The 23092-nt window shown below is 44.3% G+C and overlaps 1 protein-coding gene across 1 annotated transcript in view; it reads left to right on the forward strand.

Moving 5' to 3' along the window:
* The window catches only part of LOC309969081 (protein FAM169B-like), a gene marked incomplete at its 5' end in the record, with an annotated part of 85016 nt that overhangs the window by 34393 nt on the left and 27531 nt on the right, over positions 1-23092 (forward strand). The window contains 2 exons of the mRNA XM_082850635.1: positions 9777-9862; positions 14744-14921. Of these exons, the coding sequence (XP_082706761.1) occupies positions 9777-9862; positions 14744-14921 (264 nt within the window). The remainder of the gene's footprint in view (positions 1-9776; positions 9863-14743; positions 14922-23092) is intronic.

Consider the following 23092-nt stretch of genomic DNA (forward strand, 5'->3'; position numbering starts at 1 on the left):
AACTTCTGCAGAACTGGAAGGCCCTTTCTGGGACGTTCCTCACCCCTGAGAAGGCTGCCCAGATTTGGGGGAGGGGTTGGGGGAAAGGCCAGAAGATGGGGTAGGGGGAGGCGCTGTGAATTTCTGACCTTCAGGAAGGGGGCACCCAGCTAGAGCAGCTCCTGGTCCCCTGTTGGCCTTGAAGGGAGAGGTCAGGCCTCCCGGTGAGTGGGATGGATGGGGCTAAACCCAGCTCTGTTAGCAGGATGAACCTGTGGACCTGAGTCAGTGAAGTGGTTTTTAATATCTCTGGTAAAAACCAAGCTAATATGGCAGGAGTGGAGGAGAGGCTCGTTGCCCTGGTGAAGTCTGAGTTTCAGCATGTGGAGAACTAATTACAGTTTTCCTGGCTTTGAAGTGTGATGACCCCCGTGGACTCACGAACCCCAAGGGTTCAGGGACCGCCTGATTAGCAGCCTCGTTGGTGCAGCCTCCCGTGATCCCATGGACGTTGAATCTTTACGTTTAAGTCCGTGCTTGCATTTTGAATAAAGGAGAGGTAGACATTAGCCTGAAATGGATCCCATCCTCCCAACCTTCTACATGGGGGAGTCCCTCTTAAGTGGGTTTGACAGTTTGGGGGAAAAGAGTTCTGGCCAGAAATTCAGGCTCGATTTAAATACCTGCTTCTCGTGGTGGCTAAGGCGCCCGTGGGGCTGTGCCAGCTCAGCCGGTGTCAGGTGGCCCCCAGGTTGAGTGGGACCTGACTTCACATAAGCTAAGAGAGCTCCGTGCTAGAAACCAAGAGAGTTCTGTTTTCCGTGGGCCGTGACGGATGCGGATGGAAGAGCTATTTGCAGTGACAGCGCTGTGTGTTTGGGAGCACATGTTGGCTATTGTTTGGGATTTCCTTCTTTATTCCCTATTAATTTATGACACTTACTGTGAGTTGGATGTCAATGTAGGGGAAAACAGCATCCCACAAACAAAAAACATGTCATTCTTACCAAGGGACTAATGGTATTTGGAAAACAGAGAGGCTCCAAGGAAAACATTCCGAGAGTCACGGATGTGCGGGGTTGGGGGTGCTTCTCTGAAGCATCCTAGGGCTTTACCACTGCAGCTTGGGCTGTCTGCACCTCTCTGTGCTTCCCCCAACCCTGAGAAACTTGCTGTACTTGCCTTGGTATGGCCTGTGATTTTAAGATGCCTTTCCTAGATAGACTAGCTCTGGTGTGGGCTTCTTTCGGCCTCCAACACCTTGCTGTCCAGCTGTGCCTCAGGATCCAGGCACCTCATCTTACCTGGTCTTCCTGGAGTTAAAATCTCCACTCACGGAAACAAAGTCGCCAAAGGCAAGAAGGGCCTAAGAACCACAGGGAAGCTGATGCAGATATACTACAAACCAGATGTTTCCTTCTCCCTGGCAAAGAGGTGCCCAAGTTCACAGGGCATCTGGGGAAGCGTTTTCCTCTAAGGAAGACATCTGTATGGAAATGGTAGCCCGAGTAATGCGATATGACAGTTGCTATGTCAACTTGCGTATTTTTCCCCTCCCCTTAAATTATTGACCGGCTCAGTCAATGTTGCATAAAAGTCATGCAATGCCTTGGAATGTGTTTATGTGCTGTCCTCTGCCAGAACTTTTCAGCATTTTTTTCCTACGTGTATTTTGCTTTTGGGAAGATGGCCTGTCACTTTGGTTTAACTGTGCTCTTTTTTGGGGGAAGTACATATTTCTTAGATTTGTAACAGGGCAGTGGCAGCTTAGACTCCAGGGGAGCAATTGGGGGAGGCTGGTGGGGGGTAACAGGCAGACCTGAAGCTCCTTCGGTTGTGACTGAAGAAGTGTAAACCATGGGCCAGTATGTAAACAGCTTGCAGTTATTGTGGGGAGGTAGGGTGTGTGTGTGTGGGGTGTGTGTGTGCGCGTGTGCAAGCGTGCGCATGAGAGCTCCTCCCTCCTTGGTTGCTATGATGGTGCGGGGAATGGGCCTTCTCTGTCTCTGCTCACCTCTGGCTGTGTATCCAGCCACCTGCTGGCCACCCTGACCTTGCTATCTCTAACAGGCATTTCAAAACTGAAACCCTCACACCTCGTCCTCGTCCTCACTTCCTCCTGGTGAAGACACCTGCGTGCTTCTTCTCAAGCTTGGGAGCTGGCTGCTGTCCTGCCTTCCCTCTCTCTTCTGCCTTAGGACCAGTTTGATTCCCAGGTGGTCTTTTCTGCCACCCGAGCATCTCCCTCCCTGCCAGCATGACTGCTGCACTCATCCCCTCCTTACTTCTTGGCTGGATGACCACAGGCTCCCATTGCCCTCCTCGTCTCCAGCCTTACCTACACCCGAATCCAGTGTGATCCTTCTCAAATATCCTTTTTCTTTTTTTCTTCTTAATTTCCAAAGGACTAATTCTTCCCACCTGGGCATAACCCAACTGTTCTCTCTCTAAACCACCACTCTGATCATGTCTCGCATTGATTGGACTCCTCCAGAGACTGACAAAGCCAGTACCTCAACCTGGTCCCCAGAGACCCCAGCACCGGAGCCCCGTCTGGTTCAGGCCTATTCTTGGAACTCTGCCTAGCCCTTCCAGACAGCTTGCTATGGTCTGAATATTTGTGTCACCCAGCAAATTTATATGTTGAAATCCTAAGCCCATGTAATGGGGTTGGGATGTGGGGCCTTTGGGAGGTGCTTAGGTCATGAGGGTGGAGTCCCCTCGAATAAGGACACCGTGGGAAGTCAGCTGTCTGCAACCCAGAAGGGCTCTCATCAGAACCTGGCCATGCTGGCACCCTGATCTCAGACTTCCAGTGTCCAGAAATGTGAGAAGTAAATTTGTGTTGTTATAAGCCACCCAGACTGTGGTATTTTGTCACAGCAGCACGAATGGATGAAGACGTAGCCCTTGAGTAGGTGCCTGATGCTGCTTCCGTCTTGGGCGCTGGTCATGGTCTGTGTGGTCCTGGCCTGGTGGCCTGTCTCACTCCTGCTGGGCAGTGTCTTCTGCCCTAGATCCCTGGTGCCAAGGACAGTGCCTGAACTTGTCAGTGTTTGCTGAATAAATGGCAGCCCTCCTCCCCGTCTTGACGTGCAAAACGAGGTCCGCTCTGTTCAGGTCTTTCCGTGCCGGCCTCTCCTTTCTCATCGCTGTCTTGGCTTGTCGCCTCCTTGTCTCTCCTCTCATCTTTGTCTTCCCTACTCTGTCGGCCGTCATGGAGTCTGGACTCAGCTCTGTCCCCTTGTCTCTTTGTCCATTCTTCACCTGGAGTATAGAGGTTAGAGCGGGGACTCTGGAGTCAGTGAGAGCCAGTTCTCATCCAGTCCCAACACTGCTGTTTACAGGCACTTGATCTTGAGTTCTTAACCCTCTGAGCCTCACCTGAAAAAAAGTCAGCCAGACGCTTGGCGGATGCTTGGACATGTGGTTCTGGTGAATATTATTACTTTAAAACAGTAATCAGGTCATGTCCCTCTCCTCTGAAGCATGGCGGCCACTGGTGTTCTGCAGGATACGGCCCCCAACCCCTCCCTGGCCAGAGGTGCTTTGCATCCCAGGCACTGTCTCCTCCTCCAAGCTGTAAGTGTCTTAAGCCAGAGTCTAAATTTAATTCCTCCAGTGGATTTATTATGTGCTCTGTACATAATAGCTGCTCAACATGTGGGTTGGATGAGCACCATGTGCTTCAGAATTGTGACCTCTGCAGGGTCCTGAGCCACTTTGCTGCCTCCCACATCCTTGGTGCTGGGCAGAGGAGGAGGGACAGCAAGCACGGCCACATGAGCCCAGTGCTCCCCGCTGGGTGTTGATCTCTACAGTGCTTCTCCTTGCTGAGCTGGACAGTGGCCTCAACGTCCTTGTCAGGACAGCTCCCCACTGCCACAGCCCACCCATCCAAGGTGATGGGTGACAATCAGCTCTCCCTGACCTGTACTGTGGAAAAGTCACACTAACTTTTAAAAAATGTTTGTTGTATTGATTGATTTAAAAATATTTAAATAAAAAAGGAATTAGCTCCATTAAAAAATCTTAGGCAAGATGAAAGGTTTAAAAATCTTGTTGGGGGCTTCCCTGGTGGCGCAGTTGTTGAGAATCTGCCTGCTAATGCAGGGGACTCGGATTCGAGCCCTGGTCTGGGAAGATCCCACATGCCGCGGAGCAACTGGGCCCGTGAGCCACAACTACTGAGCCTGCGCGTCTGGAGCCTGTGCTCCGCAACGAGAGGCCGCGATAGTGAGAGGCCTGCGCACCACGATGAAGAGTGGCCCCCGCTTGCCACAACTAGAGAAAGCCCTCGCACAGAAACGAAGACCCAACACAGCCAAAAATAAATAAATAAATAAATAAATAAATAAATAAAAAGCCAAGCATTTGAAGCCCTTTAAAAAAAAAAAAATCTTGTTGGGAGGTTCTGGGCAGGTGAAAGTGTGTGCCTTGATCAGGCATGATGTGTCCCCACAGCCCTGGAAGGAGGAAGTGAGGGACATGATGGTTGGCTTAATGCACCCTGATGGAAAAGGACCAGTCGTGAGCAAACGTGGTGAGTAGGAATGTGTCCCCACTCACGTTGGGAGGCAGCAGATAGGATGGCAGCAATCAAGCTGGGGAAGAAAGACAGACATTTCCCTGCAAACCAGAGCAGAAAGTTGGAGAGGGAGATCCCAGGAAGAAACCCAGTGTTAGCAAGCAGCTTCCATTGTGTCACTGACAAAAGCCAGCAAATAACAAAGGGCTTTTCATACTTCTTTGGAATCCCAGAGCAACACTTGAAGCAGGTGGAGGAAGCTTTTGGACACCACTGAAAAGCTTCCCTTTGGACAAAGCAGTTTGGTGAAGTGAGCTCTTTCACCAAATCTGCATAACGGCCAGGTGAGAGGATGTCGTGGGCTCCATGTGACAGGTGGGGGACTCGAGGTGGGGGAAGGGTGAAGGTCACACCTTGAAGAAGCTGGAATCTGAACCCCACCTGGCTCTGAAGTCTGTGTTCTCCCTACACCAGGTCCATAGGGATGTATCCAAAATGTCTTATGTTGTCTTGCTCTCCGTCAGCACTGGTTTATGTTTGTTGAGATGGCTGTGAAGAGTAGAGGGAAAGGTCTGTGTTGCGATTTATTTTTATGTCTGTGGATGTCCGGTTGTTCCAGCACCATTTGTTGGAAGGACTATCTTTGTTCCATTGTGTTGCCTTTGCTTCTCTGTCAAAGTTGACCAAAGAGAAGTTGACTACATTTACGTGGGTCTATTTCTGGGCTCTACATTCTGTTCCATTGATCTGTCTTCCACTGATACCACACTGTCTGGGTTACTGTAGCTTTATAGTAAGTCTTGAAGTTGAGTAGTGTCAGTCCTCCAAGTTTGTTCTCCTTCAGTGTTGTCTTTGGCCTCTCTATGTAAACTTTAGAATCATTTTGGTGAAATCCACAAAATAACTTCTTGGGATTTTGATTGGAATTGCATTGAACCTATAGGTCAAGTTGGGAAGAACTGACATCTTGATAATATCGAGGTTTCCTATTCGAGAACATAGAATATCTCTTTAGTTTTTATTTGATTTTGTTAATCAGAGTTTTGTAATTTTCCTTGTATAGCTCTTACACATATTTTTGTTAGATTGCATAAATCTAAGTATTTCATTTTGTATAAGCCTAAGTATCTCATTTTTGAGGAGTGCTAATGTAAATGGTATTGTTTTTAATTTCAAATTCTACTTGTTCATTGCTGGCATACAGGGAAGTGGTGGGCTTTTGCATATTAGCTGTGTATCCTCCAACCTTGCTATAATCGATGTTTGCAGCTCTGCCTCTCCCTTGTTTAAGCCTTGTCCAGCTACCCCCAATGTTTGGGGTGCACTGAGTGTGGCCTTGGACTTGTAGGGCTCTGTGCTTCTGCTCATGGGTTACTCTGCCCTCTCATGTCATCTCTGCCTGTTTTGAAGCGTTACACAGTGATCCAGAGCCCGAGCTGGCAAATTCCCCAGGGATGCTTTCCCAAACCCCTCAGCAGAACTGACCCCCTCCTCTGGGTCCTCTGGACTCTGTGGCTCCCAGCTCGATTCTAGCACCTATCATGTCCTGCCCTATATCACATCAGCTTGTCTAGCTCTCTCTTCTCTGCAGGCTACCAACTCCCAGGGGCAAGGATGGAGACTTACTCATCAGCCTCTGGAGACCTGGGACAGGGCCATTTGTGCATTCGGGAACTCAGCCCCAGGTAGTTGAATTCAGTTCATCCTGCTGAGCCTTGATGAAACCAGGCCACTGGGAGTCAGCCTTAGGGACCTCACTGTCTTAACATGTTTGGAAGACCTTGGGGTGTTATAGAATAAAATCCATTACTGGCATCTTCTTTGTGGTTACATGTCACTCAAGGGGAGAGGGGAATTAAATCAGTGAAGCAAGGCTGGCCTGTGACCCACAATGCCCCATCGACTGCTGTCACCACTGCTCAGCCTTTTGCAGGGGTCCAGTCTCCCAGGTCCTAGATGGTGGAGAGCCAGAGGGTACTGATCAGGATTGTATTTTTCTTTTAAAAGTATGGATGTGTGGTTTCCAGTTTCATTTTATTTTATCTTATTTTTTTATTTATTTAGGCTGTCTTAGTTGCAGCACATGGGATCTTCATTGCAGCATGTGGGATCTTTCGTTGTGGAGCACGCGCTTCTCTCTAGTTGTGGTGTGTGGGATTTTCTTTCTCTCGTTGTGGCACGTGGGCTCCGAGGTGCATGGGCTCTGTAGTTTGCGGCACGCAGGCTCTCTAGTTGAGGCATGCGAGCACCGTAGTTGTGGTGCGTGGGCTTAGTTGCCCTGCTGCATGTGGGAATCTTAGTTCCCCGACCATGGATCGAACCTGCGTCCCCTGCATTGGAAGGCAGATTCTTTACCACTGGACCACCGGGGAAGGCCCCAGTTTCCACTTTCTAACTCTTGGAACCTGCTGGCTCCAGGGTCTCAAAAGTGATGCCCCAAGGCTGGCTCTGCAATGCCTGCCAGTCCCCCAGGTCCATCTTTTGTCCTTGCTGAGCTGGAAACAGCCTCTCTCCGAGGACTCTGGCCCCTTTCCTCTTGACTAGGTAGCAGGCTTTTCTGATCAAAAGCTGCTATTCTTTGGAAGGCTGACTCTTTTTCAAGAGTTGTGTTTGAGGACAATTCATTTTAAGCCTATTACATTTGATCAGACTTCACCTTCATTGTTATGTACACTTAACAGCTTAATATTAGTTTTGAAAAAAATTCAGTCTATTTTGTGACAACTTGTGTGGCTAATTAATGCTCTGCAGTGCACTGTGTAACTTGCAAGGCACCACACAAACACCAAATCATAACACATTTCCTGTTTGAAACTATCTTAGTAAATTGAACATCTGTATTAGTCAATTGAACATCTTTTATTGATTCACCTTGTTAAGCAGGGAAATAATCCTTATGGTTTTATAAGCCTCTTGCAAGTTCTAGTAGATGCCATTTGGAACATGAATTTAGTTGAATAAGTGAAGGCAGATGTCAGGCATTTAATTGGCACTTCTCTCTCAGTCGGCTGTATCAATTTTGGAACTATTGTTGGAGAAGATAAAATTCGCCAATGGTATGAAACTGACAGTGGATTAGATGCTGTTGGTCTTTGGAGAGGAGGGAGGGACTGTACAGAGTTAGTGCCTGACGATAGCTAATGTCATCACCTGGTCTTCACAGGGTTTTCTACGAAAGTTCCTCAAAGAGCAGAGAGGAATAGGGAAGAAGGTGGTGGCAGCTTAACTTGATTGCCCCACAAAATTTGTTTTAAAGTCTTGAGCCTTATAGTAGATGTTCAAGGGACTTTTGTTTTCTACTCTGTGTTATTTTCCTTCAACTCTTCAGCCAAAAAGATTTGACTGGGAAGATGTATCTTTTTATCTGTGGCTTTTGGACCCCTTGGGCTCAGATACCTGGCTTGAGAAACAGGTATAAAAATGGCAATTAAAGGGGTATAAAAAGATAGTGGAGGAGAACTAAACTATGGTACCTTCAGACAATGGAATATTTTAGCACCAGATACGGTGCTGAGAAGAATTTTGAGCTATCAAGCCATGAAAAGACATAGAGTAGCCTTCAATGCATTTCACTAGGGGAAAGAAACTAATCTGATGACTCCAATTATATGACATTCTGGAAAAGGCAAAACTATGGAGACAGAAAAAAGATCAGTGGTTGCCAGGGGTAAGGGGTGGTGAGGAGGGATGAACAGGCAGAGCACAGAGAGTTTTTAGGGCAATGAAAATACTCTGTATGATATCATAGTGATGGATACATGTGATGATACGTTTGTTCAAACCCATAGAGTGAACCCTAATGTAAACTAGAACTTTGGGCGATATGATATATCAGTGTAGGTCCATCAGTTGTAACAAATGTACCACTCTGGTGGGGGATGATGATAGTGGGGGATGTGTGTGTGGGGGAGGGGGAATATGGGAAATCTCTGTACCTTCCTTTCAATTTTGCCATGAACCTAAAACTTCTCTTGAAAACAATCTTAAAAAAAAAAAAAGATACCAGAAAATAACCAAAGTGACTTTAGTGTTTTAAAATGTAATTTTTAAGCAAGGAAAGGAGAGACAAGAGGCAGAGGCCATGATTGCATTTGCATTTGGAGTGGCCCCTCAGGAGGGATAGATTGGCAGGGGAGACTGGGGGGACAGGGGACCAGGTGGAGTGCTCTCAGTTACCTGGAGAGATGGACCAGTAGCGTTCAGGGTTGGGGAGGGAGTGGATCCTGTCCTGGGGCAGCAGGTGGAATGATGGGACCTGGCAACTGCAGCATGAGTAGGGGAGAACTGATGCATTCATTAGCAGGTGCTGAGGGCATCCTACCTGCCTGGCCCTGCATTGGGTGTTTCACACCTGATCCTCATTGGAATTTGTTAGCCACCTTGGGTGATCAGTTTGGGCAGCTCTGATGAGGAATCTGGGGCTTAGTGAGGTTGAGAGTGTTCCAGGATCACCTCTACTAAGCAGCAGGACCCATGTCTAAACTCAGAGTGGGTGGAATCAACAGGCCTCAGTGACTGTCTAGACAAGGGCGGGGCATGAGTGGGGTAGGAGAGATGTCTCTACCCTTCCTCTCTTGCAGGTCCCAGCCCCAGAGTCTTCTTATCCAAAGCCCCCCCACAACCCCTGCATGATTATTCCTCATCAACAGCTGACCCATCTCTGGCCTCTTGGAAAGAGCACTGAACTTGGAGTCCAGTGACTGAGGGTTGGACCTGACCTCAGCCCTCCTAGCTGTTTGCCTTCCCCTCTCAGAATGTTAGCGTCCTCAGAAAAAGGCAGATGACAATTTCATCATGAGAATGAAAGAAAAGCACGTAAAAGAAGCCAGCGTCAAACCCAGCACCGAGGGTGATAAGAAGATGGTTTGTTCCATGCCCTTAGATAATGTTGGGTTTGACTAAATTTGCGGAGCTCCAAGTTTGACTAAATTTGTCACATAGTTGGACTTTGAAAAAAAATATAATTCTCACCCATTGAATTTGTCAATATTGGTGTGTAGCCTCTTGCGCCCAGTAGCATTGGGGTCCATCCTGTGTTGGGGTCAACAACAGGCCATCTCTGCAGACACCTGTGAAGTCCTTTGAGGTGACAGTGGTCACTCTGTCCTGGTCAGTGCTCTCAGACAACTCAGCTCTAGAAACATCGCCTGCTTTTGCCACACATAACTTTCCTTTGCACCTTCACAGTGGCTGCATGTTGCTAAAACTGCCCCTTTGGTGGCCAGTTGGCCATGTGTATATCATTGTTTTCTCTTGGCTTCCTCTTTAGTTGTGGCTGTTTACATGAAGGAGTCCTGGTGGACCACTGAAGATGTACTAAGAACCTCTGATCCTGCAAGAGAAGGTCTGATGAAGGTGAGGTATTGCAAATTTAAGTGGACATTGCAAAACAGGTTTTAAAGGTCAGTGTACTTATTATCATGTTAATAATTTAAGCAGTCTACCCCTGTGGATTCATTTTCTAGGACTGCTGTAACAAAGTGCCAACAAACTGGGTGGTTTAAACAACAGAAGTGTATCATTTCCCAGTCCCAGAGGCTAGAAGTCCAAAATCAAGGTGTTGGCAGGGTTGGTTTCTTCCGAGAGCTGTGAGGGAGAATCTGTTCCAGGCCTCTCTCATAACTTATGGTGGCCTCAGCTTTCCTTGGCTTATCAATGGCATTCTCCCTGTGTCTTCTCATCCTTTTCCCTCTTTGTCTGTCTATCTTTGTCCAAATTCCCCTTTTCCATGTGGACAGCAGTCATGTTGGATTAGGGCCCACCCGAATGACCTCATCTTGACGCGATCATCTGCAAAGACTCTATTTCCAAATAAATCACATTCATAGGTACTGGGGGTTAGGACTTTAACATCTTTTTGGGGGACACAGTTCAATCTGGAACACCCTGCCAGCAAGGAAAATAGTAGTAAATGGCTATATGCAACAGATACCTGGCTATTGGTAAATCTCTCTTACCTTCCTGAGTGGCCTCTCACATCTTAATTTTGAAACTTTAATCCACATCATCTCCCTAGAGTGTAGGGAGGTTCTCTTTATTGCATTCCAGTAGTGTTTATTGGTACTTACTATGAGGTAGATATTACGTTAGATGCTAGCCTGTGTATTACCCAGACTTTTCACAGGGATTATCTGACTTCAGAATCTTTAAGGTATTTGTTTTGCAGACAAAGAAATTGAAGCTGAGCCACACAGCTTGTAAGTGATTTAACTGGACACAAATGCTAGTCTCTCTGACAGCAGGCCTGGTGGTCTTTGAAGCACTGTGGCTTTATAGAGACCTAGGATGGCAAGGGTGAGGGTTCCTTGTGGCTAAGGATGTTCAATATCTTTTCATGTCCTTATTGGCCATTCGTGTGTCCTTTTGGGGAAAATATCTATTAAAATCCTTGGCCCACTTTTTAAAAAATTTATTTATTTTATTTATTTTTGGCTGTGTTGGATCTTTGTTGCTGCACACAGGCTTTCTCTAGTTGCAGCGAGTTTACTCTTTGTTGCAGGGCACGGGCTCTAGGCACGTGGGCTTCAGTAGTTGTGGCACATGGGCTCTAGAGCACAGGCTCAGTGGTTGTGGCACACAGGCTTAGTTGCTCCATGGCATGTGGGATCTTCCCGGACCGGGGCTTGAACCCGTGTCTCCTGCATTGGCAGATGGATTCTTAACCACTGTGCCACCAGGGAAGCCCCCTTGGCCCACTTTGTAATTGGATTGACTTTTTCCTGTTGAGTTGTAAGAGTTTTTCTATATTCTAGATGCAAATTCTTATGGCATATATGATTAACAAATATTTCTCCCCAGTCTATGGGTTGTCTTTTTCAAGTCTGTTTTCCCCCCAGCTTTGTTGAGATATAATTGACATATAACACTGTGTAAGTTTAAGGTGCACAATGCGTTGATTTGATACACTGCAAAATGATTACCACCAGTGTTAGTTAACACCTGCATCACATCACATAATTGCCATTTCTTTTTTGTGGTGAGAACATTTAAGACCTCCTCTCTTAGCAACTTTCAAGTATGTAATATAGTATCATTAGCTACAATCACTATGCTGTATATTAGATCCCCAGAACTTGTTCATCTTATAACTGGAAGTTTGAACCTTCTGACCATCTTTCCCTCTCCCCCACCGCCAGCTCCTGACAACAACCACTCTAGTCTCTGTTGCTATGAGTTTGGCTCTTTCATGTTACATGTATGAGATCATGCAGTGTTTGTCTTTCCCCTTATTTCACTCAGTATAATACCCTCAACTTCCATCCATGTTGTCACAAATTGCAGGATGTTTTCAGATCTGGTTTTAATTGACTTGATAGACATTATTATTTATTTTATTTTATTTTACGCTGCGTTGGGTCTTCGTTGCTGCACGTGGGCTTTCTCTAGCTGCGGCGAGCAGGGGCTACTTTTCATTGTGGTGCGAGGGCTTCTCATTGTGGTGGCTTCTCCTGTTGCGGAGCATGGGCTCTAGGCACGCAGGCTGCAGTAGCTGTAGCACGTGGTCTCAGTAGTTGTGGCTCGCAGGCTCTAGAGCACAGGCTCAGTAGTTGTTGCGCATAGGCTTAGTTGCTCCATGGCATGTGGGATCTTCCCAGACCAGGGCTCGAACCTGTGTCCCCTGCATTGGCAGGCGGATTCTTAACCACTGCACCACCAGGGAAGCCCGATAGATATTATTTTGAAAAGGGTTTTCTTCCAGTAAGTTAACGATGGCTGGAGATTCAGCAAATGGGTGCTGCCTGGCATACACACACACACATCTGCCTGTGTGTGTCATTATCTGTGCATGAAGCAGGTGGTATGAGCGGTTGGGTGTTCTGAATCCCGGGAAGAGTTTGATTTGCTTTTTAAATATATATATATATTTTTCAGGACAAGAGTGGCCACTTCCCTTGTGTATCAATTCTTCTAAATTTAGATGAGGAAAACCCTCACATTTTCTGAAAATGTGGCTTATGTTGTGAACAGAGAGATTCCACTTAATGAAGCAGGTTGTAAAGATCTGTCTGCCCCAGCTGTATGTAGGGATAGTTTCCCTCTCCATTTACAGAACTTGGTGTCTTGACTTTTTTTTTCTTTTAATTACATTCTGTTTCTTAGCCAGCTCTTCTTTACAAATTACCAAACCAAACCAAACCAAACAAAACACCAACTTTCTTAGTGTTCTTTCTGTGAACATAATTAGTGGTCCTAATTGAGGGATTAGAACTGGTTCTTAGTTTTGTGTTTTGAGAAACATTTCTAAGTCAGAATCACATGTCACACACTTTTTTCCCCCTGTAATGAAATTGGACAAATTAAGTGCATTTTCTTTTTCTCCTTTTTTCTCCTGCCAGTTTTTGATTGGATATTTCCCTTCTGCCAGATGCAATCTGTTTTTCTCTTCTGGCTTTCCTCTGAACTTTTTGGTTTTATAAGTTGAAAAATATAGCCTCCCACATTACACCCCTTGGGTTTTGTGATGAACTAGTTATTCTTAAAGTCTGAACTTGATTTGGCTGCTACTGTCTGAGATACAAAATTGAGGTGGCTTCTCAGAGTTAAGCTGGTGTGGCTTTTGCAAATCTTTTTCTCATCTAAGATTTGGCTCCAGATGAAGGTGAAACATTTTGCATTCTGGGCCAGTTAATAAGTTTATTGGCACTAAACACTTTGTGCCATTTGCTAGAGGGCTGCAAGCTAACTTATTTTTATTATTGGAGCATTTGAAAAACATACAAATGTCTGAGAGACCACTTAGGCAGTCTTCTCCCTTGATTAGTGGAGGAAACTGAAACTGAAAGGCGTTGTGAGTTGCTGAAGATCTCCCAGCAAATCTAGGCCAAGAAGCCATGACCACAATGATGATGGTGATGATAATAAACATTTAAGGGTCCAGTATTAAATACAAAACCAAACATTTCATATTTATATCAAACTTCCCTTTCCCAAAGCTCTAATGGATGAAAGTGCAGAAGGGAGCCACTGGCTGGGCTGTAGCAGGTACCCTGGCCTGGGACTCAGAAGTCCTGGTCTGGTGCTGTAAACCTGCCTGCCTTTGACAGAGCCCTTGTCCAGCTGTCTTAAGGCCTCTTCGGAATAAGGCAGGGAAATCAGTACACGTAATTGCTTAGCCTCTTTGAGCTTCAATTTCCTCACCTAGAAACCAGGACCTCTCTGGCGGGTGGTGAGAATCGAACGGTAGCAGGTGGGGGGCAATCTCAGCCCAGGTAATACTCTTGCTGATTTCACGGTGCTGCATAGGAAGGGGCGACAAACACCCACACCCTTAGGCTGTCACACAGCAATGTTGTTGAAATAAAAGCTAATAAAACAATACCATCACTTTGTCACTAGCTGATTGGTTTCATCTCAAGTGCCACATTTTAGCGGTTGCTTGTAGTTGTCTGGGAGACTGCATTTAGGAGGATTCTGAGACCATATCCAGGCTCAGCCACGTAGAGTGGGGATTGATTAGTTATGTCTGCTGTGGGTGCAGGAGTGGGAGGCCTTCATTCATGCCACACCTGTGCCATCCGTGGGCTATACAAATGCAGAGAATATGAGCAGGCAGGAGCAGGAAATCATTTTGACTTGTTAATGGTCAAGCTCTTTTGTGGGCCTGACCTTGACCACAATACAGTTTCCTCAATTGTCATGACATTGCAATGGGTGAGAGACAGTTCCATTTTGTAGCCTTAGGATGGGCTAGGCCTTGAGTCCCAGTAACTCTCTGGGGTTGGGACTCTAGTATGTGCTCAAAATCAGTCACAAGCCATTGAAAATCAGTTGCTCTTGGTGTAGCAACTGGACACCAATAATTATCCCCAATTATTTACCCTCCTTCTGAGGGTCAGAATTCTGGGGCTGTTGTTAAAAATGGCAGACTGGGTTTATCTCTGGACACATCCAGGGTTTCTGCTGAAACTGCTTGCCTCTATGTAACCTCCTGTTTCACTGGCATGTGACTGATTGTTCTCTGTCTCTTCACATTCCATGTCTGTGGTCCTGGAGACCCAGGAGGCCCCTCTGGCCATGCTCCTTGCTCCTGGAGGCCAGTGCATGTGAAAGGTCAGGGGTGGGAAAACCTCCGTGAGAAACTATGATACGCATTTTGGATCTTGAGCATGAGAAGAACTGTATGGTGGGGGAGCCCACACCTGGCCCCGGGGTGTGGGTTGATTCCAAGCATAGAATTTATTGTGTCTCATTTTCCCCTTGTCTCACTTAGATGTTCTTTTTGTTTTTCCTTCAAAGGTTCAGTCATTTGGGGAAAGGATTGTGCTTTTTATTCTAAACGTCGTTATTTTTGGAAGACTGGAGAGGAATTTGGATGATGATGACATGTTTTTTTTACCTCACTCTGTGAAGGAGGAGGCTAAAATTCTGTGGAGAGACGGAGCAGCTGTTGGATTTTACACAACCAAAAGGAAAGGTAAGGGCCACGCGGCCGTGTGGGGTCACTGCCACTTCAGGCTCCGGGGGGGAGGCTTCTGGGTGTCTGCCTGCCTTGGAGGACTCCTTGAGCCCAAACGTTACTTGGAGAGAATCTTCTGGCACGAGAAGTATCACTAATTCAGCTGCCATGTAAATAAGCCGAAGGTATGGATTTCATTTTCACCACAGTTCTCGTTTTACTGGCAGAGTGAATATTCATCATGGTCCTTGGATTCCCAGGCAGTGCCATGGCCCCCGTAAAATACTTGTTGCTGTTAATGGTTGTAAAATGACTTTGCAAGCTCAATGCTTTTCATTTCTTTTCTTTAATGTTACCAATTAGCTGTCAGGAAAAATGCCATTGGTAATAGCTGACATGTGGTGCAAATGCACACTGGATGCCAAGATTTATAGACATTACCTCAGAAGAGAGGGAGGTCGGCGTGATAACGAGGTTAGGGTAAAATCCTGGGGCTTATTTTTAGGGGCTGTGATGAGCAGGGAGTGTGGAACTTGTACTATTTTGTCTAAGAGATCAGTCTCTTCTTTAATGATGCTTTCTTTAATAGTTTCTTTGATTTTGAAAGGCAGTCAACATCTCTGACCCAACTGGTCCAAGCCCCATCATTTAATTCTTACAAAGTTCTGAATTTTAGCAAAAATAAAATTGCCAGGTATACCACCATAGATATGCTGTTGTCTGAGTTGAGTGTTTTTCTCTGGGGATAAAAAGGCTATGATTATGAGCTGTGTTCACATTGTGTATGTGTTCCACCTGTCCAGGATGGAGTAAGTCTGCGTTTCAATTTTTTCCCTCGATGTGGTGTGAGATGACCAGTTTCCCATGCAAGCAAGTCATGTAATTACTTATTTGTCAAGGTCAGTCATAGAGGCTGAAGCACCTGTGTCTTTCAGCTCCTTGGGTCACGAAAGCCCTTTGTCCTTTGTTTTGATGTACTGTTTCACTTTTTGGGGTGGCTGTTTTCTTTAGTCATTATTTAGATAGACCAAGGATCTGGAGAATACTTGAAATGGAAGTATTTTTTTAATTCCTCTTTCTTAGGAGACCCATTTGTTGTCATTTTCTACCAAATGGCTTGTCTTAAATCTGTAGCTAAATCATTTGTGCTGTAGATGTCCTACTAATAGAAACAAAAACTGTTAACAGATTCCAACCTGATGTGTGAGAACCACAGCTAAGGGGCATAAGGAGCTTCACCTTGGTCTTGCCCACTGCTGCTGTTGCTCCTGGTTGCAGTGATACCCCAGACTTTGTTCTGTGAGAATTAAGCAGAGGCTGGATGTGGCTGCCTCATTCTTCCCAAGGCAGACCCAGAACCTTGGAGTGGAAGGAGGATATTATGGTGTTGAGTTGAGGCAGATCAGTCTAGGTGCTTGGATTTCTGCCTCCTCTTCATTTCTGACGAATTCCACGAATTTGATGGGAAGTTCTCTGAAGCTGCTTACTAGGTATTGTTGTTTTCATCCACGCACTGATTTTTTTAAGTGGCAATTGACTGTTAGTTACTCAACAACTGAGTTAGTTTAAAAAGTATCAAATGAGGGACTTCCCTGGTGGTGCAATGGTTAAGAATCCGCCTGCCAACGAAGGGACATGGGTTCAATCCCTGGTCTGGGAAGATCCCACATGCCGTGGAGGAGCTAAGCCTATGCGCCACAACTACTGAGCCCGTGTGCCACAACTTCTGAAGCCCTCATGCCTAGAGCCCACACTCCGCAACAAAGCCGCTGCAATGAGGAGCCCTTGTACCACAACGAAGAGTAGCCCCTTGCTCGCCGCAACTAGAGAAAGCCTGCACGCAGCAATGAGGATCCAACACAGCCAAAAACACATAAATAAATAAATAAATAAATTTATATATTAAAAAGTATCAAATGAGTAGAAAGTTAAGTAAATAAAATATATTTTTCAGGTATACATTGCCAATTAAAAACATTTTTTACTGCCTATTTCTGGATTAGCTTATTTTTGGAGAGACAGAATAAAAGCATTTCCATGGAATAATTATATAGACCTTGCCACCAGCAATGTTTGAGAGTTCCAATCACTCTACATCCTTGCTGGTACTTGGTGTTGTATTTTTAATTTTAGTCATTCTGCAAGATGGGAAGTGGTATCTAATTTCGGTTTTAATTTGCATTTTACTAATGTTATTGATCATGTTTTCACGTGCTTTTGTTATGGTCATATATCTTTTTTGGTAAGTGTCTGCTCAAATATTTTTGCCTACTTTTATTGCGTTATTTGTTTTCTTATTATTGAGCTTTGAGCATTCTTTATGTGTTTTAGGTATTGGTTCTTTTTTTTTTTTTTAACATCTTTATTGGGGTATAATTGCTTTACAATGGTGTGTTAGTTTCTGCTTTATAACAAAGTGAATCAGTTATACATATACATATGTTCCCATATCTCTTCCCTCTTGCGTCTCCCTCCCTCCCATAGGTATTGGTTCTTAATCAGATACATTTTGAAAACATTTTCATTTTGGTTTAATAATTTTTTCAAAGAGCAGAAGTGTTAAATTTTAGTGGTCTAATTTATCATTTACCAGTTTTCATTATAATTCAGTTCAAAATATTTTCCAATTTACTTTGTGATTTCTGTGGTTCTTTTAAAAGTGAGTTTTAAATTTCCAGATATTTGTGAGCTGTTCCAGATGTTTTATTTTTTGTTGATTTCTAATTTAATTCTGTTGTAATAAGATAATATAATCTGTAACTATATTATCTTATTAAATTTTAATATTTTGAAAACTGTTGAGAGTTGTTTTACGACCCTGTATATTATTTTGGTAGACACTCCATATGGACTTGAAAGAGTGTGTGTATTTTGTAGGTATTAGGTTTCATGTTTGGTTAGGAAATGTTGGTTAGGTTAAAGTGATTGATGGTGTCCTTCAGATATTCTATATTCTTAACTAATATTTTTGTCTAAGTCTATGAATTTATGAGGGAAGTATGTTAAAATCTTTATGATTGTGGATTCATCTCTTCTTTTAGTTGTCAGTTTTTACTTTGTGTATTTTGGAGCTTTGTTATTAGTCACATCTAATTTATAATTGCTATATTTGCTTGATGTATTGACCATTTTGTTATTATGAAGTGTCCTTCCACTTGTCACTAGTAATATCTCTTGTTAAGAAGTCTATTTTGTCTGTTTTTAATACAGCCACTTCATCTTCTTATGCTCACTGTTTGCACAGAATATATTCTTTCTAGCTTTTTACTTTTAGTCTATGTCTTTATATTTAAAGCATGTGTATTGTTGACAGCATACAACTGGGTCTTGGATTTTAAATCTAGTTTTAATAATCTCTGCCTTTTGACTGGAACATTAGTCTATTTACATTTAATTTTTTAAGATTTATTTGTTTTTGGTAGTGTTGGGTCTATGTTGCTCCTCGTGGGCTTCTCTAGTTGTGGCGAGCGGGGGCTACTCTTCATTGCGGTGCGTGGGCTTCTCATTGCGGTGGCTTCTCTTGTTGTGGAGTACGGGCTCTAGGCATGCGGCTTCAGTAGTTGTGACACATGGGCTCAGTAGTTGTGGCTCATGGGCTCTAGAGTGCAGGCTCAGTAGTTGTGGTGTGTGGGCTTAGTTGCTCCGCAGCATGTGGGATCTTCCCAGACCAGGGATCGAACCCATGTCCCCTGCATTGGCAGGTGGATTCTTAATGACTGCGTCACCAGGGAAGTCCCCTACATTTAATTATTGATATGATTGTACTCAGATCTTCTCTGCTGCAATTTGTTTTGTGTCTTCTGTTCTTCCTTTCCTGTCTCCTTTTGTTTTAATCAGATTTTTTTTTTTTTGCGGTATGCGGGCCTCGCACTGCTGTGGCCTCCACTGTTGCAGAGCACAGGCTTTGGACGCGCGGGCTCAGCGGCCATGGCTCACGGGCCCAGCCACTCCGCAGCACGTGGGATCCTCCCGGACAGGGGCACGAACCCGCGTACCATGCATCGGCAGGTGGACTCTCAACCACTGCGCCATCAGGGAAGCCCTTAATCAGATATTTTTTACTATTCCATTTTAATTTCTCTCTTGGCTTTCTAGCTTTATATTTTTGTACTTTTTAAAGTTGTTACTCTAGAGATTACATATGCATCTTAAACTTAAATTAACTTAGAGTGAATATTGAATTACTTAAGGTAAAATATAGAACCTTTGCAATAGTGTATTTTTATGTACCCATCATTTTATTTACATAACTGCTATTGTTATATGTTAGATCTGTTTGTTATAAATCTGTTGCTACTGACTTATAAGTTTTAATTTAAGTAGTTATATCTTTTAAAGATGTTAAGAAAAAATACATAGTTTAAAAATAGTTACCCACATATTTACCATTACAATTTTTTTGTATAGGTCCCAGTTGCCCTTTAGGCTAAAGTACGTCCTTTAGCATTTCTTGTAGTGCAGTTGCTGGCAGTAAATTCTCTCAGGTTTTGTTTACTGAAAATGCCTTTATTTCGCCTTCATATTTGAAGGGTTGTTTAGCTGGATGTAGAATAATTAGTGTTAGCTTTTTTTGTGTGTGTGGCACGCGGGCCTCTCACTGCTGTGGCCCGTCCCGTTGTGGAGCACAGGCCCTGGACGCGCAGGCCCAGCGGCCATGGCCCACGGGCCCAGCCGCTCTGCGGCATGTGGGATCCCCCGGACCGGGGCACGAACCCGTGTCCCCTGCATCGGCAGGCGGACTCCCAACCACTGCGCCACCAGGGAAGCCCTTAGCGTTAGCTTTTTTCCCTCAGAATTTTGAATATGTTGTTCCAGTATCCTCTGGCTTTCATAGTCTTGGGTGAGAAGTCAGCAGTTAATCTATTGTTGTTCGTCTTACATGACATGGCATTTTTCTCTGAATGCTTTTAAGACTTTCTCTTTAGCTTCTTTTGCAGTTTAACTGATTTGTCTAGGGGTGATTTTATTTTTGTTTATCTTTTTGGGAGTTTGTTGAGCTTTCTGAATCTTTAAAGTTTTCTACCAAATTCAGGAAGTTCTTGGCCATTATTGCTTCAAATTTTTGTGCTATTTTCTCTTTTCTTTTTCTGGGATTCCAGTTATATGTACCTTGGGGTGCTTCACATTGTCTTGCAGCTCTCTGAAATTTTGTTCATTTTTCTTCAAACATTTTTCTCTTCTTTGGCTGGAAAATTTCTCTTGAACCATATTCCCAACTTTATCTGCCATCTCCAAACTCTTGTTGAACCTATTTAAAATTTTCAGTTACTGTACTTTTGAGCTGTATAATTTCTGTTATGTATAGTTTCTGTTTCTTTGCTGAGATTCTCTATTTATTCATTGAGCATATATTTCCCTTTAATTTGAAAAATTAATTCTTTGAACATATTTGTAAAGCTATTTTAAGTTCTTTGTCTACCAAATCCAACGTCTGGGCCTATTTAAAATCAGTTATATTAGAGTGACATCAGCAACATGACAGAGTGAAAAGCTCCCTTTCAGTCAACAGGCAGTAAAGCATCCACAGCTCAACAAAGGTGCCTCTGCTGAACCCACTGGGATGCCAGAGATTTCCACATATCTGCACATTTAAAGGTGGGTGGACTGGAACACATAGGGGAGGCAGAACTGAGGGAACAGCAGCCCAGCTCTCTGGCCATGGAAGCTGAGCCCATAGCCCCAGAGAACACATAACAGCAGGGGAGGCAGTGAGCACAACTCTGGCCTCGCAGCCACAGTGGTGCCTGCAGCCACAGGTAACTGGGCAGCAGCAGCAGTGGGGCCTGAGACCCCATTCCTCCAGCCACTGACGTGCTCACAACTCAGGCCCCCTACTCCTCCACACACAGTGATGGAGTCTGTGAACCTTACAACACTGGGCATAGCACAGGTGCCTGGGCAACCCCTGCTCTGCCCACCCTCATCCTCCCCCTGTGGCAGCAGAGTCTACAACTCAGGGGATCCTGGATGCCAGGGAAGAGCCCATCATCCCAGTGACATTAGCAGCAGGAAGGCATCATTGACCCCTGGAGACACAAGAAGCAATAATGAGGACACGGGCCACACCTCTGACAGAGGTGGTGGAGGGTAGAATGTGCCAACTCTCAAACATAACTGGAGGCAGCTCAGGTAAGGAAAACCATAAACTTGTGCTATAGCGCCACCTACTGGAAAACAGAAGAAAGACCTCTAATTTCTAACCTGTTGAATCATTAGAATCAAGCAGAAAGATATTTGCTACTTCAAATGCGTGGGCAGAGGAACAACTCGTCATGTGCCATGAAGAGCCAAAGTAACGCCATGCCACAAAAAGAAAATGACAGTTCTCCAGAAGCCAAATTTAAAGTCACAGAATATTGCAATTTAACTGGCAAAGAATTCAAAATAGGTGTCATGAAGAAATTCATTGAGCTATGAGAAGACTCAGAAAGACAGTTCAGTGAGCTCAGGAGTAAAATTAATGATCAGAAGGAATACTTTCCTGAAGATATTGAAACTCTAAGAAAGAACCAAGAAGAAATTCTGGAGCTGAAGAACTCAATAAACAACATAAAGAATGCATTAGAAAGCACTGGAAATACATCAGACCACATGGAAGAGAGTAGTGAGCTTGAGGACAGAAATCTAGAAATGATGCAAGTAGAAGAGGGAAGAGAATTAAAATATAAAAAATGAAGAAATTCTACGAGAGCTATCCAGCTCTTTAAGAAGGGTGCATATTAGGGTATGGGTATCCCAGAAGGAGAAGAGTGGGAAAAAGGAGCAGAGAGATTATTTAAAGAAATCATAGCTGAGAAATTCTCAAACCTGCAGAAGAAACTTGATATACACGTCCATGAAGCTAAGAGAACACCTAATTGCCTCAATGCAAAAAGACCTTCTTAAAGACACATCATATTAAAATTGTCAAAAGTCAATGACAAAGAAAGAATTTTTAAAGGCAGCCAGGGAAAAAAAAGGATGGTAACCTACAAGGGAACCCACAGAGGCTATCAGAAGATTTCTCAGCAGAAAGTTGACAGGCCAGGAGGGAGTAGAATGACATCCTTAAGATACTGAAAGATAAAAACTGTCACCCAAGAATACTTTATCCAGCAATATTATCACTCAGATATAAAGGAGGAATAAAGACTTCCCCAGGTAACTAAAAACTGAGGGAGTTCATCAACACTAGATGTGCCTTACAAGAAATGTTGAAAGGAGCTCTTCTCCCAGAAACAAGAAGGTAAAAGGACACAAAACTTTGAGTAAGGTGATACATAGAATCAGAAAATTGTAACTCTCTATCAGAATAGGTATTAAACATTTTATTATAGCATAAAGGTTAAAGGGGGAAAATCAGAAAAAATAATTATAGCTACTTCAATTTGGCAACAAACTCACAACATGAAAAGGGATAATATGAGACAACAAAAATGCAGAAGGGGAAGGGGAAAAGGTCAGAAACCCTATAGGGAAATGAAGATAAGATGTGATCAGCAGAAAAAGGACTATTTTATCTATGAGGAGTTTTATACAAACCTCATGGTAACCACAAAACATAAATCTAGAGCAGAGACAATAAACATAAAAAACGAGGAAACTGAAAAAAATCATAGAAAGCTACCAAACCAAGATGGCAGGCTGAAACACAAGAACAAAGCAACAACAGTGATATAGAGAAACCAGAAAACAAAAGATAAAATGGCAGTAGTAAATTCTCATTTACCAATAATTACCCTAAATGTAAATGGAGTGAATTCACCAATGAAAAGACACAGAGTGGCTGGATGGATTAAAAAACAAGAAACAACCATACATTACAGGAGGCTCACCTCAGCTCTAAAGACAAGCATATGTTAAAAGTGAAGGGATGGAAGATAACACTCCAAGCAAATGCCAGTCAAAAGAGAGTGGGTGAAAAAAAGAAAAAAAAAGAAAAAAAAAAAAAAGGGCTTCCCTGGTGGCGCAATGGTTGAGAGTCCGCCTGCCGATGCGGGGGACGCGGGTTCGTGCCCCGGTCCGGGAGGATCCCACATGCCGTGGAGCGGCTGGGCCCGTGAGCCATGGCCGCTGAGCCTGCGCGTCTGGAGCCTGTGCTCCACAACGGGAGATGCCACAACAGTGAGAAGCCCACGTACCGCAAAAAAAAAAAAAAAAAAAAGAGAGTGGGTGTAGCCATACTCGACAGACAAAATGGACTTAAAGCC

Source organism: Leucopleurus acutus, assembly GCF_964270905.1.
Source record: "Leucopleurus acutus genome assembly, chromosome: 1".
Classification (NCBI taxonomy): Eukaryota; Metazoa; Chordata; class Mammalia; order Artiodactyla; family Delphinidae; genus Leucopleurus; species Leucopleurus acutus.